This window comes from Peromyscus californicus, unplaced genomic scaffold (assembly GCF_007827085.1).
Source record: "Peromyscus californicus insignis strain IS unplaced genomic scaffold, ASM782708v3 Scaffold_6__1_contigs__length_162567912, whole genome shotgun sequence".
Classification (NCBI taxonomy): domain Eukaryota; kingdom Metazoa; phylum Chordata; class Mammalia; order Rodentia; family Cricetidae; genus Peromyscus; species Peromyscus californicus.
Genome location: NW_026294584.1, coordinates 122,914,913 through 122,942,354, shown reverse-complemented (window position 1 = coordinate 122,942,354; position 27,442 = coordinate 122,914,913). Strand labels below are relative to the sequence as shown.

Below are 27,442 nucleotides of genomic sequence, written 5' to 3'. Positions count from 1 at the left end.
AAGGCCAGACTTGCTTTATCTTTCATGTGTCAATAGTCTCAGCGTGCCTGCTGATCAGATAAGAGAAACAAAACTTCCACTTCTCTCCCTGCTAGGCTTGTAAGTGTAAAACAGAAGACAGGACTACCATCATAAGCAAATGGCCTATCAGGTACTGAGGCTGACCAAGACTTGTAGAGGAAAACACCTGAGGACTTCCTTTCTAAAGGCCAGTGTCTGTCTGGAATGTCTTCCTGATGACTGTCATAGTCAATAGAATCCACCAAACTCAGAAAGGTTAAAATTGGTCTGCCTATGGATACATGGATGTAGTTGTTAACTACAGACAGATCAGTGTTTTAGAATATGGCAAGAGCTTTCTAAGAGAGGTCCTGAAAACTGCTAATGACATATTCGGTCACTATGGCTTTTAGGTATTGAGCACTTAGGCTTTGCCACACATGTTGGCAGTGTTTCATGTGCACTGGGTCATCCTGAAGCAGTACCACATGTCTATACTATGTTCTGAATCATCATTGCCACCAGGAGGGGAAACTAAGGCTTGGGAGGTTTGCTAGGTTTGCTAGTGAAAGGCAAGACAAAGCCTTGAATCCACATCTGGCCCCACAGCCAGAGCTCCTAGCCACTCTACTGACTCCCGCCAGCAACCTCCTTGCTCACTACAAACACATCCAGCAGGCCCTTCACTTGGAAGCTTTTGTTTGTGCCATTTGTTCGTCTTTCCCTATATTCAGCAATTCCATCTCTCCACTACTCTGCAACCTTCTCCGCCAACTAGACTGAACCCATTTGGTTTCCCAAGAACCTCTCAGCATGACTGTTGGATCTACACTCTCTCCAGCTGTTTGCAGATCCATGTCCCAACCATAGGGCTTCCACAGGAAGCCAAACAGAAGAACAGCTGGGTCCTTTGGTGCAAAAACAGACACTGTCAAAGGAGAACATCTACCTAACCTCTGTCCCAGAGCAGAAATCTTTTTCTCTGAGTCTCCAACAGATGCTCAGTCCCTTTGAACCAGAGGAAACAACTGGATGCGGGAGTCTTTAGGAGTAACCAATCTGGATTTACAGTCTGGACCAAGCTCTTTACAGCTAAAGCACTTGCTCACTCTTAGCCAAGCCCCACAGACCTGACTAGGAAGAGGCACCTATATCATCCTGCAGGAGCCAGAGGGTCTGTTAGAAACACAAAGCTCCAATTCTCACCTCAGATCTTCTATCCCTGGGACACAGTAGTCTACCCAAAGCAGAGTTAGGAAGTCACTAAGCAGCTCCAAGTAGCCAAGTGACATCCTCAGCCATATACTGACTCCTCTGGTATCCCAGAAAAGCAAAAAGCGATGAAACAGTCCCTAGACCTAGGCATAAAGATGCAAGGGTGGGAGTGGCTACCCGTGTGATGAGAAGTGCTGCTCCAGCTTGTCTACAATGTGGTCTTGCACTGTCAATTTGAGGCCCAGCCTCTTGCTGACCCTGGGTTCACTTTAATCCCATTGAACAACATGCCTGTTTGATTTGGTTTGTAGCAAGAGGCCCCAGATGGCTTCTGAGTAGCACAAATTTACAAATTCACTCTACAAATAGACATTCTGCAGTTCTCCAGATGTGGGTTCAATTCCAAGTCCAGCCTGGTTTCCCATCCTCTCCAGAGTGAAGGGACCCAATTGTCAAATAGAGACAATAACACCACCTACATCACAAGGTTGCTTTAACCATTACCAATCAATGAACATATGGCCCTACCAGAAGGCCAGATACAAGACAGCCAAGGAATCTTGAAACTGTAAACTTCAAAGGGGCCATAAAGATTCAACATGTTTTTACAAAAAAAAACAAACAAACAAACAAAAAAAAACCTCTGAGGATGGATCAGTTTCCTCTTATGATCACAAACACCTAAGATGATCAATTTGTAAAGAGAAAAGTTTGTTTGGCTAACAGTTTTGGAGTTTATGATTGGTTGTCCCTGCAGCAAAGCAGGACAATACAGTAAGAGCATGTGGTGGAGCAGTCAGCTCAGTAAGAAACAACGAAGACAAAGAACAGGGAGTCCAGGACATCTCCTACCCCATCCCAACGCTGCAAAAGACTTAAAGTCTTCTCAGTAGGCCATACTTCTTAAAGGTACCACCACACCCTTGTTGCCCAAGTCTTTAAAATGTGAGCCATTGGGGGACAATCAAGATCTAACATGTACATGAAACCAACCGCAGCCCACTTTCCAGGGAAAACACAAACCTTTATAGAACTACCAGACTCATATCTTTTGGAAAGAGATAACGGCATAAGATAGCACATGGAGAAGATCAGAGGCCAGTTGACTCGAAATGTCATCAATGAAAACACAGTTGGGCTGGGAACCACGAAATGTCACACCAGGAAAAACACGGACTCCTCTTCAACTGGCTTTTACTAAGGATCAACATTACAAGTACTGGGCCAGACAGGCAGGGCAATCTGTGGTACTTCCACACGCTCCAAAGTCTAGGTGGGAAGACAAAAGTAGAAGGCAGCTGTAATAAACACTATACTGGAAGGTCAGGGTTATAGTTAGAATGCATCTCTAGTCTGTAGATGGAGCTCAGAGTGACATCATTGGGGAGCTCACAGCAGAAGCAACTGAGAAATGCAATGAGTTTTCGTAGGACAAAAAAAAAAAAAAAAAAGACAAAAGTTGTGTTGGGGCCAGACTGCCTGGTTCTCTACCCCATTTCTAGCTATATGATCTTGGACCAAACATTCCACATCTTGTATGTCAGCTTCCCCATCCATAAAAGAGGATCTTCCTTTTAGAATTGTTCTAAGACTAAATAAAGCAACGTATGTAAAGGAAACTGTACAAATTAAATAAACTGATTTAACTAATTTAATTAAAGACTGTACAAGGTACTTAGAACCATTTATTTGTATTCATAGAAGGCAGGTTGGTTACTCACACAGGAAGATGGGGCACAACTTTTGTGTGTGTGTTTTAATCTATGATCCCAAAGAATAAGAGAAAACTCTGGGTACATTCTGACCCCAATTTTGACACAGCATCATTCTCTGGCCCCAGCAGACTAGTTACACAGCTCTAATTTCCTCACTTGTCAAATGAGGAAGGGACAAAGTTATCATAAGCTCAAGTGATTCACCTCATGTTCGTCTTCACTGATGCCCTCAAGACAGGATTATAAAAACCCTCTGTCAAAAGAAAAGTCCTTAATCAACCACTCCATACTGCTGTCAGAAGAACCATACAATGATATGACAATTTGACCCAATTACACTGGCTGGGATTTCAAAATCCATTTGTTCTTGAATGAAGGAAGCCACATCGCATCAGTGGGATTGAATTAGATGGCATGGTAATCATATTTATTTTGCAGGGAACATTTTCAGTATACACAGTTGAAAATTATTCTCCATTAGCAAGTGAATTAACTATTAGGGTAAGTGAATACGAAACAGACATTTTAGGTCTATTTTCCAAGGGTGATTCAAATATTCAAAAATGAATGAACCCAGAGCATGAGAATACCCATGCTTACTCATTATGCCAGGGACCTCAGACATACATCTCATATCTTCCAGAAAGTAGACAGAAACACAGGGAGCTGCTCTCAGGAGTGTGTGGGACTCCTGCAATAATCAAGCTATAGGAACCAGCCCCACTGATTGTGTAACACCCTGGAAGCATTCTAGGTTGCCCAGAGAACTGATTTAAATTACAGCTTTGTTCCCTTTAAATGGAGTCTGTTGGTGCAAGATTGAGATAAGCTAGCAAATCTGAAACGAAGATCACAAAAACCTACTAATCTTTTTATTAAATTTGAATTGACTTTGTGAATAAAGAACAAGTTGCAAGAGCCTCTCCTACAAGGCAGCTTTGAGCATGCGCGGTATCTTCAATATGCCCTGTGGCATGAATCTGACACGTACCTTAAATAGACTGATTCTTCTCCCTTACTTAACAAGACAGGCAAAAAGTAAGTTCTGTATTCCTATCATGGATTAGAATCAGAAGAACAAACAAAATTTAAGTTTGGCCCTCCCCTTTGCATGTAGGTATTTAAAACTAAATAAGATATGGGTTCATTCCTTGGATGCCTTGCCAAAAGGAAGGGGGTGGGGGTTGCTTAGCAACAATTAAAACAATGTGCCGCAAAGGAGCAGGGGTTGAAAGAAAGCTAAGCCAGCAAGCTTGCTTTAGTCACCCTGGAAGACCTCTGTGACCCAAGATCCTGGCTGTGTCTCCTTCTGGCCCCAGGGTGAATGAAGTCTGGCTGTTTCCTTCTTATCTTGACAGAGACAACTTGTAATCCCAGGGAAATCGGGATCTACTTCTAAGCAGCACGAGGCTCCTGAATACCAATGCTTTCTTGTGAAATGTTAACCTGCCCTTTCCAATCCTGGCTGAAATGTGTGTAGATGAAAGGGATTTAAGGTGAGACTTCACTTTAACTGCACCTAACAAATGGGGAAACCGATACAGAAAGACAGAATGATTCCTCCAAGATAATGCAGCAGCTTTTTCTAGCTTTGGCCTCAGATGGTATCCTTTCCTCCGTGTCCCACCTTAATTGCAGGCAAGACTACGATCCAGGAAGTAGGTATTAACAATGTGTATCACTGACCTTAACATGTGCCATTCTTGGTAGAAACACCTACCAAAGTTGCCAGCTACAAAGTGCATGGGCCAGATATGAAACACCCCATTCCTTCTTTTCCTCATTGAGCCAGCCTATTAAATCTCCAAGAGCCCTCACAGTGGGACTGCCATCCTGAAAGTACTCCAGAAATGGAGAACAAGGGGACCTGGCAAAGGAAAAAGGCCACAAGCCTGCACCTCAGATCCATGGCTATGCACTGGGCCTCAGTGGAAAGCAACATGCTCTTCTCCAGGATTACCCCAAGAGCTAGACTCCCAGGCTGTCACTGTCCCAGGTAGGGCCCAGGCTGAGGGACCAGACACTTCCAGCCAACACCCAAGACAAAATGCTCCAACACTGGGCTACACTGCACTAGACTGGACCCTTAATGGCACTACAAATAGGCCCCAAGTCATATGGAGATTATGCATATTCCTGAGCTTGTGTTGGGAACAGCTAAAGATTCATTATGCAAAGGGTCCAGGCCTTCCCTCCTTCCTTCCTAGCATTCCTTCTCATTGAAATAATCCTAAATAAAAGCTAGGAAGAACGTAAGAAAAGAAAAGTAACATCTTGTCTGTTCTCAATTAGAAACTATACCAGTGACAAGGGTCATGCCCTTGTAGAACCCTTGTGCCAGGGGTTGAAAACAATCTACAGGGCAAAGAGAGGAAAAGCACAGAGTCTAGCCCTCAGGACTCTGACATTCAGGCCCTCTGTGACACTGGACCAGCTCCTAACATCTGTTAGCGTGAATAGCATTAGGTATAAAACAGACGTGCCCTGCTCTGGGGAGGTGCCACAGAGCCAAAGAGAAGCCACATAGGAAGAGTGTCACTATCTACTCTGCTCCAGTAGGGCATAAGAAAGTACTTTGCCTACTACCCTTCTGCTTGCACATATAACTGCTGTGGTGTGGGAACAGATGACTTCCCAAAGAATGCTGGTAACTTTGGTCCCTGGAGTATAAATGGCTGACATATGGAAGGTAACCAATAAACGTTTGTTGAATGAATGATAACCAGCCTAGGAAGGGGCATCTGACTGTCCATGGGCAAATTACTCAACTTCTTGGAGCCTCCATTTCCTCCACTGCATAATGGAAACATCAATAGCCACCCCAAGGAAGTAGACCACACAATTAAAAGTCGCCATTCATCAGGACAACGCTTTCCATAAAGTAGAATCAATGTGATCAACTGTTAAATATAACATGGGTCTGTCTCTCCAGAAAACCCTACAATTCTTAAAAGCACAGGAAACTATGATCAACTCAACTTGCTGTCCATCACTCCATCTGCCGCCAGCAGCAGAGCCAGCAGCTGGTACACAATGCTGCCTCGGTCACACACCAGCCTAGGTGGGATAATAGTGGCTGAAATCCATCGCACCATGGGAAAAAAAAGGGAACCCAAGGGCAGTGAAGACACCCAGAACATGCTGGCACACTGCAGCCTGATGCAGGCCCCTCCCCAATTCCTGTATCTACTTAAATGATAGGATCTTGTTTCCTTTCACTTCAAGTCTTCCCTGCCCAATTTCTCTTCTACCATATCCCTTCTTCCCCATTCTGCCCTTCCTCTCCTTCTCTCTTTCTCCCGCTTTAATCCTGGCAAACCTCAATTCACAATCCTCCTCCCTAAGTCTCCTAAGTGCTGAGATTACAGCTATGCACCACCATGTCTGGCTGTCCCCCCTTAAATGTCAACTTCTCTTCTAACAGATTTTTTCAGAAGCTCAATGGTTTCTACAAATTATTCTAAATGCTGCAGTTTAGTAGCACTGATATGGTAACACTGGTCCAAAGTTAAGAATCCCAGGCCAAGGTTGTTCTCTTACAGTGAAATTACAAAAAACTGACCATTGCCCCAGTGTGGGAAAGAGCTTACACAATAGATGGTGTGATCAACTCTAAAGCCTGTTTGAGTCCCTCAAAGCCTGGATTCCCTTCTTTCTACTCCAACAGCCCTGGAGGTTATTAATGTGAAGGGAGCAGAGGCCCAAGATGAAAACGGGGACTAGCTGTCAGTTTCCATCTCTCCTTTATAGAAAGTGCTTTTTATATTTAGTATCTTGTAGGGGGAGGGAACGTGGAGAGATGGGAAGAGCAAAAGATAATACAGAGAAAGGAATTCACTAACCACAAAGTTTCTATTCCTGGTTTCAATTTGATGTTTGTCTTCCTTATTCTTCCTATATGGTAAGCAAAGCTAACACCCATCAGGGAAAACAGTGATTCTGCCGCACCACACACAGACTCTAGCACCTTCTAACGGTATCATATTGACAAAGGAACCAAGGGACCTAAACGACTCCAGACCTCAGCTGTCTCTTGCCGTACACAGAGGGGCAACAACATAGTTCAGATTCATCCAGATGTAAAAGTTTGTTTCTCCCTACAAAGTTTGGGGCGGGGATACGGTCGAGGAAATGGCATGCATGAAAAGAGAAATTCATTTTGGGAATGCACTAGCAAGCATCAGAGAAAATCAAGGGCACTCAACACGTCACCCTTCTGCATCCACTGTACAAAAGAAAAGTTAGTGTTATTAAGGAGCCGCCCATCCTAATCACTGTTTCTCCGCATTATCTTCAATTCCGTGACCTTTGTAAGGAAGAAAGGCCCCCATTCTACAGGTGGGCAAGCTCAGAAAATTACACAGTCTCTCAAGAACACTCAACCTACACAGGACAGCAAATGGACCTCGAATCTAAGCATGGGAGTCCATGTGTACACCCATATATCCACAACACTAAAAGATGAAAGAGTGGTGGTAGACAATGCTCATTTCACTGAAGGATTCACAGAGTTCCCTGTCTTCTGCTATTATTTATAAATACTGAGTTCTGTATAATAACTAGAACTGAAAAGGCAAGCATAATGGAGGCTTACTAAGCACTAAATTACTTTTTTTTCAAGTTAGTGTTTCTGGTTTGTTTTTATTTTTGATACATAGAAGAGGTACAATATGATGTTTCAACTTATACATTTATTACCTTATAATCTAATCGGTATCACTTTAAACAGTTACCATTTTGTTTCTGGTGTGTGTGTGTGTGTGTGTGTGTGTGTGTGTGTGTGTGTGCGCGCGCGCGCGCTACTAGAAGGTCAAATCCATGTCCTCACACATGTGAGGCAAACTTCTACCATGGGGCCACATCCTACTCCTTTATAACTTCTTCAGTGTACAAACATTCAAAATCATCTCTTCTAGGTATTTTGAAAACATCCCCTGCGTGACTAGCCATAGCTACCCGACTCCGCACTAGACCACACCAGCACCCAGTTCTCCTAACCTTCTATCTGCTGTCTAGTCTTACCTTCCCCATGACCTCTGGTAACCACTGCTTTATTCTCGACTTTTATGAGATAATGTTTTAGAATTCACCGTGAGTGAAAACACAGTCTTTTTCCAACTGTCCCTGTCCTGCGTCACTGCCACAATGTCTTTCAGGTCCACCCACCTACCTTGTCATAACTGACAGAACTTCACCAAGTACTAAATTCTTCACACACATTTAAATTTTATTAAAGTCGAGATAGCCAGGTTCACAGACAGAGGTTAAATAATTTGGCCAGTGTCATACAGGTAAAAACCCGTGGAACTTAGGATTTGAACCCAGAAAAGCTCACTGGTCTAAGGTTCCATATTCTTAAACAGCAGGGTTACAAATCTTAGAAGGAACTCCCAAAACTAAAACCTCAAAGTCAGAAGTCATGGGGAGCAGAACATACACAGGCTCCCTCCAATTTCCATCTACCAAAGAACAGTTTATAATGGTTCTCGATACGGGAAAGCGGTTGGCAAGCCAACAATGGAAACTAAAGCAAATCCAAGGGACTCAACGAAGCTCTGCTGATTGCTCGGATAAAGGCCCCATCATTCCACTGGGCTGCTGCCAGCACCTCTCTTTTTCCATATGTGTTTGTTCAACGGCAGGGCGCAAAGGATCCATGAAGAATGAACCAGGAATCCTGAAAACTGCCCATCTGCCCAGTGCACAATTTCTAAACCACCAAAATGACCCTCAACTTCAAAATGTACTTATAGTTGGAGAGGCAACAATCTCGTCCGAAAGAGAGATCTTTTTCCTCACTTCTGGGGGGAAATTCTTGAAGTAAACGACACCACAGCTGAAGCGATGCTTTCGAAAAAATTTAAAGTATTTCCCCCCACAAGTCCCAAGATGGAGACCTCTCCAGCTCTGCAGCAACCTGCAGAGGCAGGTTGGCCAGACTTCTTACCTGCATGCAGGGAGCCCAGACCCAGCACACAGAGGTTAGGAAGTTCTGACCTATATTCACAAAGCCTGCAGCACAACTTATTTTGAACCAGATTTTCCCACTAGCACAAAGCAGTTCACAACCTAGAAACTATCTAGAAAAAAAAAAAAATCAATGAACCAGTTACTGTCTCATTCCTACCTGTAGAACTAAGTCAGGACATAAAAGAAGATTAATTATTTCCAAATGGCCTCTACGGGACTGTAGCTTTGATTTCAAAACAGTCTTTTCAAATCAGCCACCAGAGATGCATCCAAGCAAGAGCCATTCTGACCCTACTGCCAGGGAAACACACATGGCTTCTGACTTCCTCTACACTGGTCCTATTTACCTTACTGTCCTAAGCCTGTATGAAAAGAGCCACTTGATCATTTGTGATTTTAAAAAAAAAAAAATCTGCGAGACACACTGTTAAATGAAATTAGGCAGGCACAGAAAAATAAATACTATATAGTCACTCTTTTTCATGAAGTCTTAAAAACTTAAACTCAGAGAGGTAGACAGTAGAGTAGAGGTCACCAGGTACTAGAGTTAAGACAGGAGGTTGGAGAGGGTCAAAAGCTACAAGATCTCACTGAGATGGGAGGAACAGATTCAACAGATTTATTGTGCAACATGATGACAACCACAAAGTTAACACTTGGGAATCTCACAGTAAATTTGGAAAACTCACATCATAAAAGCAACATGAAGAAATCCGTGTTCATTAGCCCAATTTAGGCATTCCACAATGTCTGCCAATTTCAAATCATACATATGTACAATTTTGTTAGCTTAAAAATGCAAAATAATAATTGTCAATATTTTTAAAAATAATGAATAGCCATTGGTTAACTTTATTCATTGCATTAAATTCTCTTCCAGGTTTGTCGTGACCCCCAAGGGTGAGATGGAACAAGAGATCCTACTGGATCCAAGACCCAGCACCTGCTCCTGACAAGAATCCCTTTTCTGTGTCCCAACTGCAAAAGCCAAGCCTAGATTAGCCCTTCCCTCAGAAAGGAAATTGGTAGCTTGTAGTTACTAGCAATGATTCTTAACTGTGGTTGCATGAGAGAATTATCTAGGGAGCTTCAGAAAACTCCAATGCCCAATTAAATCAGGAACACAGCAGGTAGGAACAGTTACTAGTATTTTTCATAGCTCTCCAGGTGATTTCCTTGTGCAACCAAACTTGAGATCTCAACTCCTCCTCCTCTAGCTATGTGAGCACAGGTGAGATATTTAGGCCTGAGTCTGACCAATCCCTTCCCAGTGTAGAGAAGATATACTCGTCCAACTGAGCTAACACAGATAGCATCCTCTCTCAGCACAGTGACCAACACAGTCAACGTTGGGTCAGGAATTAATTCTCTACGTGACATTATGGTCATTAGATAAAATCTTTCATTTCTGCTCCACTCAAGATTTTGCTTTAGAATGAGACATGGGGGGAGGGCTTACGAAGAAAAAATTCAGCAGAAGCAATAGCTGCTTCAAGTTTCTGTGACTCATTTTTTTTTTAAATAGTTTTCCCTCATCCTCAGGTGAAAACATTCTCCTGATAGCCTTGTGCCAACTGGATACCGCTCAACCCCAGGCTGCATCCAAATGGCTCCTTTCCATCTGAATGTCTGCCTTCTAGTTCATCCTAATTTCTTTAGCTTTCATCCAAGGGAGTCAAACAGTTTCTGAATCACTCCACACAAAGAATTTAGAACTCAGATGACAGCATCTGCAAATGGCAAATGCTGAACGCTCCGTGAGTGAGACCATGAGTCAAATACCTAAGCCAGTGGGTTCCCAATCCCACTACATAGAGGAATCACTTATGTCACTTGGAGAGCAAAGTGGTTAAGGCATTGGACTCAAGAGCCAACAGACATAAGTCTGCAGTGGTCTGAGCCACACCCTCACTACGACTTCGTTAAGCATGCATTTCTCCTTGTTGTAAGGGAGGAAAAGGCCTTATGGGTCTCCCTGACCATTTGAGTCCAATCCCTCAAACTCACATGCTGAAAGGAGAAAAACCAACTCCAGCAAGATGTCCTCTGACCTCCCCCAAAGATGGCACACACATGTACACACGAAAAACTAATAAACAAATAAATAATAAAAGTAATTTGTAAGCCACCTTGGAAGCCTTAAAATAATGCTAGTTCGGAGATGTGTGCAGTGGGACACACCTTTAATCCCAGCATCAGAGACAGACAGAGAGGTGGATCTTTGTAAATTCGAGGCTAGCCTGGTCTACATAGTGAGTTCCAGGACAGCCAGACCTACATAGTGAGATTCTGTTTCGAAAACAACCAACCAACCAATAAATAGAAAACAGTGCCCAACCTCTAGGGTTAATTTAATCGGTCCAGAGCATCTATGGAATTGAAAACCTTCTCTAGATAATTCTAAGATGTGGCTCAAGCTGAGAACCACTCACTACCACCATCGCAATGGAAGACAGAAACAAAGCAGTGCCATCTAAGACACCAACTACAGTTCGAACACTCTGCAATAAACTGAGTTACCTTTTGAGAAAAATTAAAAGCACAGGGCTACAGAAGGCAGCATTAATAAGAAAGTTGCCCTGTTGTACCTTTTAGCTCGAGTACAAGTACAATAATCAAGAATATCTCATTCCAGGTAAGGCAGCTAAGAATTATCAAGGCCCTAAGAGGGATCATGAGATCTGTTGAAATAGCCCATGCTCCCTGTGACGGGATCCTTAAATCCCATTTGTTTGGAGAAATAGTTATGCTAATGAAAAGCTTTCAGATGAATTAGCACTTGGCAACACATATTCTGTAGACAAACTAAGGCCCTAATAAAAGCCATGCCAATCCTGACTAAGAATTAATTTACTCATTTTTTTCAAGAAGTTTTAATGCCAGGACTTGAATCTGATTTTGAAAAATATACTTGAGTAAACAAATCTAAGGCTGCTACAGGAAAGGAAGAAAGGACTGGAAGCAGGAAGGGAAGGAGGGAGGGAGGGCCAGCTGCCCTCACGGTCACAGAACACCCTTCATAAATTATCAAGGAAGTCCAGGTGACCACTCCATCAAAGCCACAACTTTACCTCTGAATTTCTTGGGTGGGTTGTTAAGGTCCCCGGCTTCTGGCTGCACGACACAACGATCATCAACCAGGCTGCAAACAGAAAAAAAAATAAATGTTGGATCATATCAAGCCTATGGAAATAAAACCCTCAATAAGCATTATGCAAAAATGGAGTGTCCCAGGGCTTTTCCTATGTAACATTTAGAATGCCATGTTCCTCTGCCAGGGAGCTGTTGGCGAAGGAGTGAAATATTCTATGCATGGAGTGAAATAAACCTAATTCCAAGGCCTAGCAATCTGCTTCTGTGATGGTGGACATATTACTGTTTTCTGTAGCTCCTTTTCCCAGAACCATATCTGTGACAGATTTGCACACAACATGCAATATTGCTGAAGTCTGGAAGACACAGCTAAGGGTCCATGCATTTGATGAATGGTAGATAAGGAGCCAACCATGTACCAGGAACTGTACCAAGTCGTAGGACATGAGGGCTAAAGTGAACCAAGCCCCATCCCTGAAAGAGCTCAAGGCTTAGGTGTAGAAGCCATAAAAACTAACAAACAAGTAAGGTATAACCTAAGAAGGAAGAAAAGAGAAGAGTCAGGGGCCATCTGTGCCAGAGGCCTTCTGAAGCTGCGGACAGGGGAAGATGTTTTAGAACTGTTGAAAGAGCTGAAATGAGGTTGGAGAATGGGGAGCAGAGCTGCCTCAGGTCATGGGAACCCAGTGCAAATGCACACAAATGGGAAGGTCTTGGACCTTTAAAAGCACAATGAAGTTACATGTGAGTAATAGTCCCAGATTACATAGAGGCTGATAACTCAAGTTCTGACCTCATTAAAATTTAATTTAACTTGCATTTAGGAGAATCACTGAAAATATAAGCATGTTTTTGAACTTCTAAGACACTAAGATACTATGAAGTTACATGACTTATCCAAGTTCCTAAAACTAGGAGAGCCAGCTCATTTCCCACACGACCATGGAACTTGATCCCAGGTACCATGCTAGGATTTTCAGAACCTCTTCCATTAGCCTATGCTGCCTCTTATATTCCAAATGCAAGGGACCACTAAATATTCAGCTTTGACCTTTCCTGCTCTTTCCTCCAAAACTGACCTTTACTTCCTAAAGTCTGCCCTGTTTTCAGGGCCCTGATTCTGAGTGGCATTTCCTAAACTAAACTATATACCCCACAGAAGACTTTCTTGCCTAGAAACTCTCTCCTCCTCCGCTCTCCAGACCAAACTCTATGGAAGCAATGGAGTGCGCTCTCTGCTTTGTGGCTCATAAGATGCCCAAGGCTAAAGCTCAGTATCTGTCGAGTGAAGTGAATCAAAGTGTGAAGAGTATCCCACCTTTGCCCTCAATACACAAGACCTCTCTAGGCATCTACAAGAGGCACGGTGTTCAGTGCAGTCAGTGGCCTGAGGGTTTTCTACAAAAATCAAGAGTATAATGTACACATATAAAATCTCTACCCTGGGCCCTTGTATGAATAATACAAGTTTAGTGAGGCCACCATAGCTAACCCGATACTTAAAAGGGTGGGCTCAGAATCCAATGCGAAGGGCTGGTAACACAGTTCAGTGGGAGAGTACTTACTTATAATGTATAAGACACTGGATTTGGTCCCCAAGCAGGACATACCCAATGCAGAGCTAGACTAATGATCAAGTTCCAGTAAGAGGAAATGATAGGAGGAAGGGTCTCAATGAGTATAGATTGTAGATAACACTAATGTACCCACTAAGGTATTATGTCATTTCACTCGCCCCTTGTCTCAGTACTTCATCTGTAAAACCAAAGAACTGCTTTCAAGATTCTCCACTCAGGGAATGTTTGATACTTTCTGCTTCTAAAGGTATCGATTCCTGAGTCCTTTCACAATCCCATTGCTCCTATGCAGGCACACTGAAACTGTTCCTGGAAGGGAGCAAAGAACCTTGGTTCTTAACAAGCCCTGATGATGATTTAACAGCACGCCATTCACTAGTGTAGGTTCACGCACACACTGACTCTCCAAGGTCGTGCTGGAATTCTAACGTTCAATGAGTCCTAAAGCCACTGAGGAGTAACCAGCAACAGTCTACACAAACAGGACAGAGCTGGGAGCCAGACACCAAGTCCCATGAGGAAGCCCGACAGTCACTCATTGGGTCTATGATTGGCACTCCATAAATGTTAAGCGCATTCCAAGAAGGGGAGAGGGAGTCAAATTTAACTTTCCAAATTAATTTTTATGTAAGCTATTCTCAAATATGTATGAGTGAGAAGGTGAATAATACTCACTTGAAGGAAGAATTAATACCCAGCGTTTAAAAACATACATCTTAACTTTATGAGGGACTCAACATAGAATACTTGAGAAAAATATTAAAACAAAGAATAGGCACCCCTAAGAATTTTAAGAATAGTGCACACCTGTAATTGTGCACTTAGACAGCTGAGGCAGGAGGACTGCAAGTTCAAGGTCAGACTAGGCTCAAGATAATAACATAATGCTGGGCGGTGGTGGCACATACCTTTAATCCCAGGACTTGGGGGACAGAGGCAGGTGGATCTCTTGTGAGTTCGAGGCCAGCCTGGTCTACAGAGTGAGTTCCAGGATAGCCAGGGGTACACAGAGAAACCCTGTCTCAAAAATTAAAAATAATAATAATAATAATATAATAATAATAATAATAATAATAATGGATGTCCTCCTAAAAGGGAAGACATGAAAGGTGGCTAAGATTTTAGGGGCAGTATCTATGAGGTCAGAGGCCACAGAGGAAAAACAGGTGTATGATGGGGCTGAGGTCTTACAGGCACCCAGACAGGCAGTAAACAGACAGGGAAGCCAGAAGAAACTGCCTTATGAAGGTTATGTGTTAGGACTCCCGGCCTTGGAGACCCAAGTCTTCTGACCTATGAAATGTGGGCAGGTGACTGCCCCTTCCTGAAGCACACCAGTGTAGTTTCCATACACAGTGAGGATGGCAGTGCTCACCACGAAGAGGGTGCTTGGGAGTTAAGGGGATAATGGCACCCGGCACACAGTGAACACCCACAGGGCTCAGAGAGTGCTTACCACTGCTGTACAGTATTGTAGTCAATGCTGAAAAATAATAAGAAGGTGAAAAATGTAACCATAGGGGATACAAGGAGGAAGGGGAGAGCTAAGATGGCCATCATCAGAAAGGCCTGAGTAGCAGGAAGCCTGTTTGCCCAAAGCCACAGAAGATAAACTAATAAGAGTAGGTCTACTACACAGAGAGCCCAAGCATAGGAAGAAGTCATGGGTGAGTTCTGAAAATAACTCTCCATAGAATGAGAACACAGATCTGAATGAGGTATAATTCTGCTATCTGAAATAATTTCCTCACGGGGGCGTGGAGTAACCTGAATGAGCGCTTCACAATACTTACCCTGCACAAATACCAGAAAATAAGCACGCTTCCAGTAATAGCTGTAATTACAATGGACATTCTGGCTGCCCGAAGAATGAGCTTTTTGGAAAATCTGTTGGCCTGCCATTTGCCCCCATTTATTTGAGACTAGGTCTTGCCAAAATCAACAATGCCACCCAAGCCTAGCTACTCCTTCCTACACAAAGACTACAGACCATTTCTGACTCTTCTGGAATGAGCCATCTTGAGTCTCCATTCTGCCTCTGTCTGCCTTGAGGGGCGACTACACTTTACACTTCCTCCCTTAGACAACAGGAACAGACAGGAGAAGGGAGAAAACAACGAGGCACACGGTGGGATATATTTATAGCCTTCCACGTTGAGTGAAGACTGACTGAGGCAAGCACAAATGAACAAAAGTGCTTTACAGAACTTGGTGCAATTTGAAACTTTCAAATGGAACGGTTATTTAAAGTAGGGAAGGTTCTGCTTCGAAGAAGAGAGATAAGCATGCAGGCAGTAATGGTCTTTGCTCGTACGACAGCCACACAAGCCACTGTGTCAAAAGACAAGCCAGAAAGCACTTCTTTGGGTCCTGTATATATTAATCCTTAAACTGTATTCCCTATTCTTAGCCCATTCCCTCTTATATAAGAAGAGTAGACTATAACAAATTCGAAATTAATAGAGCCTTAACTAAAAAGGGTTTGTTCTTTCGAAACTGACAGAAATGTTTCTGTGTGAAAGGTTAAGTGACTAACATGGGCTTCGCTAATTTCAAGCAGCCCTTGGGAAAGCTGAGTAACGTGATAACATTCTTATCTTACAAAAAATCAGTTTTTAAGCAGATGTTATATCTTAAACACCCCCCCACACACACACATAAGGACTTTCACACTCTTACCCCAAGGTGCTGATAAATCCATTCGTAGATCCCTCCGCATACAGAGAACAAATGTCTCCAATATGTAGGAAACTAGACATTTTGTCAGACATGTCTTTGTTGAAATCCTAGACAAAGTAAAACATGCAACATTGTTAGCAGAAGAGAAATGATGAGGGAGGGGAAAAAATGTCACAAAGATTTGGCTTAGCTTGGTTTCCCCCGAGTGCATTATTTAAAATTCAAATTTAAATAGGCGCTTGACAAGCAGGCGATTCCATAAGCCAAATGAGGACATATGCAACGACATTCTGTCCCATGTACTAAATTCTGGATATTCCAATCACAGTATCATCTGATTCTAACAAAGCCACATCCGAGTCAGGCTCAGTGCTTGGAGGACCCCTTGGCAATACTGACTGCCCAGATAGCAGGGAACCCAGCCAAGAACTCCAGGACTAAGGGTCTGGAAAGTCTGACTTATGACACATTAACATATCCAGTGTGCCTCGGGGAACATGAAGTCAGAAGGAAGCACCTGGTACAAAGCTTAGGACGGGCAAAGCCGTGGGGCCTGGGTTAAGGAATCAAAGCAACCAAGTGACATTAATCAGAGGAAACCTGGGAACAAGCATCACAATGCCTTAGAGGCCTTTTCAAAAGCCAACGACAGTGCAGTCCCACACAAATGCTGCTCTGTGTCTTTCCTTCTTTACCAGGAAATACTCCTGGATGTAGCAAGACCCTAGCCCAGGCCCAGGCCCAAACCCTTCCCCATTCAGGCACTAATCAATAGTAAGAGTCCCTGGCTGGGTTACACGGCTAGTTATAAGTAGTTCAAGAAAAATACTCCTCTGTTCCAGGAAATCTCTACAAAGCCCAGAAACTATTAAAACACACACACACACACACACACACACACACACACACACACACACACACAAATATTAAAGTGATTCCTAACAACAGTTTACACCAGGGCCATGAACATTGAGGAACAGGAGCCAACTGCAAAACGTTCAACTGACATTCGAAAACAGACTCAGCCATGTGGGAAGCAGCGGAACTGGTGTGGACCACAGACTTTCCCAATGTTCCCTCAGCACCCTGTGTGTAGATGCGTGAAGTGTGGGGTCTGCCTCAAGCCAAGATTCCTCTGAACACCTTTCCCCCTCTGCCGAGTCCAATAAATCATTTACTCCACAGGGTCACAAAAGCTGTAATAATGTGGAGGGGTAGAAAGTCCTCTCTTCCAACTGTTCTCTGGGTGCCAAGTTTTCTTCTGCAAACTTCTGGAAGCATTCTCCTCCCTCAGCAAGAACGCCAGATGCGGCAAGCAAACTGTTGAGAGAAGCGCCTCCCCTGCCTCTGAGGAGCTGCAGGGAAAGCTGCCCACCGCTCCAACAACCCAGACACTTCAGGAGAGACAGGCAGAGACTTATTTATAGAAGAGTCAGCAACCAAGAACATAATCAGCTCTCAGACAAAACAGCCCTCATCTCTAGAGCTAGAGGAAGGACACCCAAAGAGCACACAGAGACAATAAGCCGGTTACTGCTCTCTAGAATCATGTCAATAGTGTTGCTATTTCTTCCTAAGGATGTTATATCTAGAGCTAAATCCATGTTTTGAACAGCACACACAAAGGAGACATCAATGGAACCCCCCCCAAAAAAAATCACTACTGCCTTTATGACCTTGTATTTAAAAGCTTTGTCATAAAGGGCCAGAAAGTTAGTATACTTCTGGGACCAATATTTCCTTTTTTTTTTTTTTTTTTTGAAAAAAAGAAGAGTTTTGAGATAACATCGTATGATGTAGCCCAGGCTGGCCTTGAACTCAAGAGCCTGCTGCCTGGCCTCAGACTCTGGAGTGCTGAAATCAAAGCATGCACACCATACTTGGCTCATGGCTAGGGATCAAACCCTGAGCTGTATGTATGCTGGGCAAGTGCTCTACCTCTGAGCCATATCCTCCACCCAAAACTGTGATATATTTTAAGTAAAAATAAGCAGGAGACCATGTATAATAAAAGCACAAGATAATTGCTTTGCTTCCTTGGCACTAAGGGATTGAAACCAGGGTTTCAATATGCTAGGCAAGTGCTCTGTGGTGTAGCTATATCCCAGTTGTAGAACTAATCACTAGAAAACAATTTCCGTTTGACTTCTGAGTTGGGCCAAATTTGCGTCTGTACATACTGGCCTCTAGGACCAATGGGGAGTTGCTGGATGCAGGAGGGCAGGAATGTGCTTAGGCAAGACAAACCAGGGCCTTATTTATCCAGCTGACTAAAGCTCTCCTCCCAGGCTTGTCCTTCTAAGGGGGACTTGACTCCAGTGAAGGCCAGGCCAGAAGACAGCCACGTGACACTGTCCTTCAAGTCTGCATCATCTCCTGGGTGTCTTACTGCAAGGTTCCCTTCCTGTAGAGCAGCAGATACACCCCAGCGTTCTACAACGGCAAAGCATGCCCAGACAAGCAAGGCCTGCAACCTGACAATCACAATAGGTTCCCGGACTGCGTTCTGACACTAAGAGTCTACGTTAGTCCTACTTGTCCCATCCAGGTTCTAACCAGACCTTACCCTGCTTGGCTTCTGAGATTAGAGGAGATGGGACACTTCCTGAGTACTATGGCCCTACACTGCTTCAGTCTCACGGCTTAAGCTGAACAGCTAACACCTGTGGAGGAATCCTTGAGACATGTGGCATGGCATGAGACAGGGGCTACTGTTACTCTACTTTGTGGTGGGGGAAGCTGAGGAACAGAAAGATCCGCATGCTCATCGTAGATAAGTAACAAAGCAGGAGGCACAGTTATACCAGGTCCATCAAATTCTGAAGTGGACCTTTTCATCAACAGTCATCCCAGGGCACAGACAAAAATGTTGACCGTTCGCATCATCCAGGTAACAATGAAGACCTGTTTTTCTCCCCTTGATGGATAATTCTATTCATTTTTTTTTCCCTACTGAAGAATTTCTCATTTTCTACCTTAGCCATATAGCACTTTTGTTCAGTCAGAAGAAAGGTTAAGCGTCTTCTTTCTTACCCATATGCTTATTAAGTAGACAAGATAATTGAACAAGTAACCTTTTGCCATGGTTTACATTTTCCCGGAAAACAGAGGCCAGTACACCCACCACAGTTAATGATCCTCAACTGGGCAGTCTGCCAAAGGTCCCAATTTAAAAAAAAAAGAACATACGGATCCTTAGGGCAGATTCTTCCCCAGGGGAATCAGCAGTGATTCCCTCTTTGGACAAGATTTGAGCAGGCAAATAGCTTCCAGGTCTGGCTGGAAACCTCTGGGTCTGCCCGGTCTGCCTTTAATGGCACAGGGAAAGTAGAGAGGAAGAGAGACCCTGAAGCAATTATCAGTTGTGTCCTGAAAGGAAAAACCCAGGCCAGCAGAGTCAAAATAACAGGCAGCTGGGGCTGGAGGGAAGAGGTGGGAAGTGGGCCTGGCAACAATCTTCAGGAAGACTTCCTGTTGTTTAAAGCAGGGTGGGAGGCCACTTCTTTATCTGATTGGGGGCCATTTGTGCCTGCAGGTTTCTACCAGCTGCACTCCGGGCTCCCGGCATCCCTCATACACAATGACCAGGGTCACGATGAGAAAAACAGAGCAGGTACCAACCTGCCACAGAACTCGGTCATAACTGTGCGACTTCCAGTCCCACAAGGACACCCAGGGCTCTGTGCCAACAGTTCTACAAAACAGGCTTACTGGTCAGCCTAAGACTCCATCCTGGCTCTCTACATATAAGCTATTACTGTTACCCAACCACTGCTTCTCACTCTACGCAGACCTCTGTGCACATCTGTACACTAGGGATCTACTTCGGAGACCTGTCACAGGGAAAGGATGGGATCGTGCGTGGAAAGCGCCTGAAACAGCAGCTGACATGCTTTCAGTGCTCAGCCAGTTTTTTTTTTTTTTGTTTTTTTTTTTTTTGTTTTTTTTTTTTTTTTTTTTTTATCATTCTGCAGTTAAGAGATAAAGAATAATTCTGAAAGAATCTAAAGTTTCAACCTCCATAAAGGAAAAGGTCCTCTGTATAAAAAGTCAGCTAGGCATTGCAACGAACAACCTCCTGTAAGATCCAGGATGATGTACTTTAGGGGAAGATAACTGGCTTCCCTAATTCCCCTATCAGGAAGAAGCTCAGCAATACAGAACAACTCTCATCTCCTCGTCATGAAGCACGCAGGTCTTTCTGAAAACACAGAACTGCAGAATATGCAACTTTGGCACGAACCATTGGCTAAGCACGGCATGCCATCTCTTGTTCATTGCTGGAGTCCAGCAAAACGCTCTTCAGGAAGGTCTCAGCTCCTGCTTAAACATACAACCCTGCCAGAAAAATTACTGTCGTCTTCACAGGGAGGCAGCCACCTCACAAAACGTATATTTCTCACCTGTCCTCTCAAGTATCAGTGGCCTCTAAATCTGTGACTGCAATGTAACTTCCTCTTCCCAAAGGTCTACCATTCTCTTTCCACCCTGACACAGTATGGTCTCAAGAGCTCACCTCACTGGAAGACAGGTAGAAGGCTCCAGACTCCAAAGCACCTGCACTGAACCCCAGGTTCTGCCATTTACTCAGTGTAGGCATTCAGAGCTTTGCTGTCCCTCGGTATATGCTAGATCATCATGGAGCTCAGGTACACAACTTTGATAATCACCTGGCATAAACCATCTTGCCTTCTCCAGGACCTTCAAGTGCCACTGCCCACCACCCTGACTGACTGCTGCCTGAGGTGCCTGTCAGAACAGGATTCTCCCCGAGTAGCTGGGTCAGAGCAGAGGGAGTAGACGGCTGCCCTGGCAGGTGCGCCTACACACCGGGGCCTCAGCAGATGGATGGCGCTCCCACTACTCACTGTCTGAGTTTCTCACTGACCGAGCAATAGGTAAAGAGAAGGGGCCATTTGACTCCACTCCTAAAAAAAGAGCAAGTACAAACACATGAACACAGAGATCTGTTCTGAGAACAGATGCCAGAGGGATGGAGCTCGCTGTCCATATTGTTCTCTGGGTCTTCTCATTTGCTCTGCTGGCTCCTTCACATAACCGGAATTTCCACATCTGTATCACTGGCAACAGCCTCTAGGGTTCTGCTCCTGGCTGCCCACAGCATCTTCATAAGCTACAAGGCTTAGGAAGGTGCCTGGCTAGCCTGCCCCTTCTCCTCCACACATCTGAGCATTACCACCAGCCTAGTGACACCATTTGACTCCCTTCTCTCCTCTCATACCCTCTGCAGCTCTTGCTCTGGAGAAAGCAAGCCCTTCAGATCTCAATCCAGTTGTTATTCCTACCAGGCCATCACAGGATGGGGACGACTGCCTTGGTAACTTGTCCAGACTCTGCCCGTGAGATCTCCCCTTCTCATCCTGCATCTCGGTTACAAGCTCACATCTATCGGTGTGGTGCTCGTCTGACACCCTTGAGGGGTAGGCAATTCTAGGGCTCTGAAGTGCACACCTCATCTCCAACACCAATGCCTGGCATACAGGAGGTGCTCAGAAAATGTACGACCAATAAAAGACTGAAGAGGTTGAATTGAACATCAAGTCTCGATTTTCAACATCACCAAAACCTTTACCTCTTTTCACCTCAGCTCACTTTCACCAGGGTCTCAGCCAGTATCATTTCTTCCCCGCTCCCATTTCCTCTGTGTGCATGCCTGTGATGTGCATATGAGTACACACGTTTGCATAAGTGTGGGGGGGGGGCACATACGAATGTGTGTGCACATCCATAGGAAGCCGAAGTAGATGTCAGGAATCATCCTCAATCCCCGGGTCTTTCACTCAAACTCAGAGCTCTCCAATATGTCTAGTCTCACTGGCTAGCTTGCTCCGGGATCTGCTGTCTCCATCTTTCAGGGCTGGAACTCCAGGTAGATCGTTATGTGGGTTCAGCTTTTATATGGGTTCCAGGAATCTAGACTGCAGTCTGTACCTTTGCATGGCAAGCACTCTAACCACTGAGCCATCTTCCCAGTCCCAAATATCACTTTTTAATTTATTTTTTTATTTATATGTATGCATGTGACTGCTTATCCCTCCATGCACTACATGCATGTAGTACCCTCAGACACCAGAAAAGGGCAAGGAATCCTCTAGAACTGAGTTACTGTTAGTTGTGAGCTGCCATATAGGTGCTGGGACTGAAACTTAGTCTTCCACAAACAAGAGCAACAAGTGCTGTAACCACAGAGCCATCCCTCCAGCCCCAAGTTTCATTTCTTAACTAGACTCTTAAAAGGCTCTAGCCTTCTGACACTTCAGCGCAGGGTTGGCACCTCTAAATTTCACACTTGAAAACTGCATGATTGAGTTATACCAAAAACAAAACTGAAAAAAAAAAGCATGTTTTAAGTAAATTTACGATTTTATGTTGAGCCAAATTCATAGCTACCTTGAGGCACACGTGGGGTGTGGGTTCAACTCACCTGAAAGTCTTCTTTTTCTAAAGCCATGGGTTTCCCCTTAATCTATTCTGAACACAGGCAGCATAATCTTTTAGAAACATCAGCCAGGTCGTTCTTACAACTTTCCAAAATCAGAGATAGAGGTGCAATGCACACACCTGTGGTCCCAGCTCTTCATGAGGCTGAATAGGAGGGTTGCTGAGCACAGGCCTTTGAGGGCAAGCTGTATAACAGAGGCCCCACTTCAAAAAAACCCAAAAACCCACCTACCCAAAATCTATCCCAGCCCTGCCTGCCCTCCCTTCCACCCTCAACACGACGGCCACGGTGAACATTTCCCAGGCTCCCCATAGTCCTTACTGCCTGTGACACTCTGTTCCCTCCCCCACACTACTTACATGGCTAACTCCCACACCTTTACAGCCCTGCGACCACATCTAAGCAGCTCTGTCTGCTCCCCAAACTGGAGTTCTATGCATCCACACTGCCCTCCAGTGCGAACGGTCGCCCTCCTGGACCTGCTGCCCTGTCAACCCGTCACCTGTCTGCTTTCTGATTTGCTTTCTCCACACTGCAAACCCACGAGGGAAGGACCACGGTTGTCTCACGATGACGCTCACTGGAAACCAGCACCCGGGACGGGACAAACAGCCAAGCTGGGATTCCATGTCACCACAGTGCCATCTTCTCTGTGGCCAAAATTATCTGATGCTATTTGGGGATGGTGGTTTTCTAAAGCTAATTAAAGCTAAGTTTCTAAAATCTTAGATCAATGATATCTAGAACTTAGACCTAGTGGCCCTTTTTAGATTTCGATGAAAAATCAAAGGACAAGAAACGAATTTCTTTTTATTCCTAGAAAGCTGCTCTGAGCTCATCCCTTTTGACCTCCACTCCACATGGCTTATGAATGCTGACAAGAGTATGTGCTTAGAACAGACCCACACTGCCTATGTGTGCACTCTGGCTGTGTGCCCTAAACAACCGGCCTTGCTTCTCTGAACCATAACTCCCTTGTATGTAAGAGAAGGTGGAAGGAGGGAGCAATTTTTTGCATCTTTCAGTATTATTACAGGCATAAACCAAACAACCCACAAAAAGGGCTCAAACATAATACCCGGCCCTAAGTGTTCATTTTTGCATCTTTGAACATGACTGAAACAGAAACACTGACTCTGGTTACTTCAACATTTTCATTCACCCCTGCCCTTAACTTGTAATTCCTCGACTTGAAATACATTTCTTACTTGGTGGATACTGCTAAGAAAAATGCTGGAAAAAAACACTGTCTGAGAGATATTTAAATCCTCTGCAAGCCCATGGGGCGCCTGTTGCCAGTACAGCATGTCCTAGGTACCCGAATTCATGCCACCCAGAGAGCCAACCCACAATGACACTCCCTCTCTCCCTCTTCTTCCCACATCAAACCAGAGGCCCTGCTGGGAAGGGGGATGGTAGAGATCTCTTCAAAGGGCTGATAATTTAATTATTTAAAACCTCTCCCACTTTGCTATAAAAACAGGCTGAAGCACAGCCTAACTGAAAAAGAACTATGTTCATTTAATTTTAAGCAGCTCCAGTTAGGTTTTACATTTCGTTTTCTAAAAGCTCTGATTGCGGGGGGAAAAAAAAAACTAATTTATTATCACTTTCCCATCTATTGTATCTCCTGCACACACTTAAATAATAGCACTTATATTCCTTTCCTTAAAAAATTTACTTTAACTTTCGCCTACACACACAACTCAGAATTTAAAAGTTAGGAACTCCTCAAACTGAGTCTAAATTAGAACACTTTTATTAACCGAGGAGAAGTCACCAGAATACCACAGCTGTCATCTGTCACAGTATTCTTACAAGTGGACAGGACGCTCAAGGAAAACAGATGCCGACTTAGCACCAGTCTGTGGACCTCAAAACCACAGGTTCAAGCCCAGGCTTCAGCATGAGTGTCAGGCCAGCCTAGGCTATAGTGAGTTCTAGGTCTGCCTAGGCTACAAAGCAAGGCCTACTTTCAAAACAAGAAAAAAAAAAAAAAAAAAAACCACGTATTTGCACATCTGTGCCAAGAATAGTGGGCATTTTCTGTGCTAAGATGAAGGCACCTGGCTACTGGAGCTGAATGGTCGCCTTTCAGTAACTGGGAAGGACATAAAGTCCATTGACAACCTGACCTTCAGTGGGGCCTTTAGAAGCCTCCTCAGCACACCATTCATCTCCTGGTGACCAAGCCCCCCACAGATGCTTTGATACCCCATTACCTTCACAGTGACACACTTGCATACCATCGGCCTAGGGATACACAAAGTACTCCCCAGAAGTCTAAACTGGAACTAGTTACCTTCTCAGACACCTCAGCAGGCAGGTGCATTACCAACAGCATCCACCTTGACCCCTGTAACTGCAACTGCAGCAGAGCCTGACAGCAAGAAAACCTCAAGTCAATAGAATTTCCACTGGACTTCTTGTCCCCAGTGCTGGGGACCGAACTCTGTGCCCCAGCATGCTAGGCAAGCACCCTACCAATGAGTTATACTCCCAGCCAAGACAATCTAGTATTCTACCTAGTATAGTACTATGTAGCCAAAGCTGCAAGAAGAGCCCAGGAGACTGGGAGTAGCTGCTGTCAAGGAAGATGCGTTTTGTTTTGTTTTGTTTTGTTTTGTTTTGTTTTGTTTTGTTTTTCTTCAAGCCGCTATTCTCAGTCACCACATGACCCTTCCCACTGCACAGCATCTAGGCTGTTTGCTATGCTGCTCCTTGAAAACTGAACGAAGACAAGTATTTCCAAATTCTCAGAGCAATTTTGTTTTGCTAAGACTGCTGAAATGCATGGCCGTGCATCTCTACCCAAACAGGAAGAAGTGATATAGCCTCTAAACTTATGGATGCTGAGTTGCATCCTGCCACCAAAGCCTTCATTGCCTCCCAACTTCAGAAGCTCCCTGCCATACCCAACATCTCAAATGACTCATCTATCCTGTGAGGCAGTAGCCTCAGTGGAGTTCCCAAGACCCTTTCAGCCAAGATTCAAGGGAAAAATTAGTTTGACAACACGATGAGGGCATCTGTTTGTCTCTTTGCTCTGTCTCTCTGTCCTGTCTCTTGTGTGTACATTAGATTTACCCAGAGGCTGCAAGACATGACATCACAACAGACTGGTGGCCAATGCTGATGTGTGCAAATCTCCCATTCATCCAGGCCTTAAAATGATCTACAAAACTATTCAACAATACCATTCCTCATTTAAAATATATATATATATAGTTTTTGAGACAGGGCCTCAGTACACAAACCTGGCTGGGCTCAAACTCACTATGTAGACCACGCTTGCCTCAAACTCAACAGAAATCTGCTTGTCTGCTTCTGCAGTGATGGGATTAAAGGTATATGCCATCATACCCAGCCATCTTGCTAAATTTTGCTTTATTTTCTTCTAGAGGACATTATCTTTTTCTCACTTGAAAAAAAAAACTTACTATGCTCATGTGTAATTTCTAAAAATGTTTATTAATATGATAAATATAGGCAAACATCTCATATCATTGGGAGTTTTGGGAGTTTTTCAACAGTTTTTACACATGGAAAGAATCCCTGGGACCCAAGAATTTGAAAACAATACTAAGTTAAACTCTTTGAGATTTGATCAGACATTGGCTGTGACTCAACCCACAAAGACACTAAAAGATGGGTAAAAACTTGGCAAGGACTCTGTCCTAAAGACACACACATTCAAAACATATTAGGACCCTGTCCTGACAGTCAACATTCAACACACATTACGACCCTGTACTGACAGTCAACAGTCAACATACATTAGGACATTAGGACCCTGTCCTAACAGTCAACAGTCAGCACACATTAGAACACTCTCCTAATAATCAACAGTCACCACACATTAGGACCCTGTCCAGACAGTCAACATTCAACACACATTAGAACACTCTCCTAATAGTCAACAGTCAGCACATATTAGGACCCTGTCCTGACAGTCAACATTCAATACACATTAGAACACTCTCCTAATAGTCAACAGTCAGCACATATTAGGACCCTGTCCTGACAGTCAACATTCAATACACATTAGAACACTCTCCTAATAGTCAACAGTCAGCACATATTAGGACCCTGTCCTGACAGTCAACATCCAACACACATTAGGACCCTGTCCTGACAGTCAACATTCAACACACATTAGGACCCTGTCCTAAAGATGCACATTCAAGTTTAGGCAGACAGTAAACAAACATGACCAAAACAGGGTGAAAAGGGTCACTATAAGTACATGCAAAGAATTAAAACCAGCCTAGGGGTATATATCAGTGGGAGAGCACCTACCTAGTATTCATAAGACTTTGGGTTACACCCTCAACAGCACCCCTAAAAAAGAGGAGGAATTTAAACTGGATCATACACTTGGGTGGCAGCTTAATTTTGACTGGTCAGAAAAACCAGATGACACATTTAGACGGAGACCTGAAAGTAAAGAGAGAAGCAATCATGGAGAAAGGAGTGGGAATGAGGCAGAACACTGTGGAAGGAGAAAGTCCTGGTACAAAGGCCCTTAGGGCACGCAAGAGCTCAGCAGGTTCAAAAACCAGACCTTGGGCCATAAACTCTACAGCTGTAATGGAGGAAAAGGTAAAGTCAGAGGAGTGGAGCCAGGCCCGAGGACACAAACCAGAGTAAGGCATGTGCTTTTGGGGGGCGGGGGGCAGGTGCATGTGCTCTTCCACTGTCCACACTCCAGCCCCTCTCTTGCCTCTACT

The 27,442-nt window shown here is 44.1% G+C and overlaps 1 protein-coding gene across 1 annotated transcript in view; it reads right to left on the bottom strand.

Annotated features, from left to right (window-relative positions):
• Window positions 1-27,442, bottom strand: part of Itpr1 (inositol 1,4,5-trisphosphate receptor type 1) — a 344,324-nt gene that overhangs the window by 303,787 nt on the left and 13,095 nt on the right. Inside the window, exons 3-4 of the mRNA XM_052719669.1 lie at window positions 16,250-16,356; window positions 11,972-12,042 (exon numbers count right to left, since the gene is read on the bottom strand). Coding sequence (XP_052575629.1) covers window positions 11,972-12,042; window positions 16,250-16,341 — 163 coding nt within the window. The 5' untranslated portion in view covers window positions 16,342-16,356. The remainder of the gene's footprint in view (window positions 1-11,971; window positions 12,043-16,249; window positions 16,357-27,442) is intronic.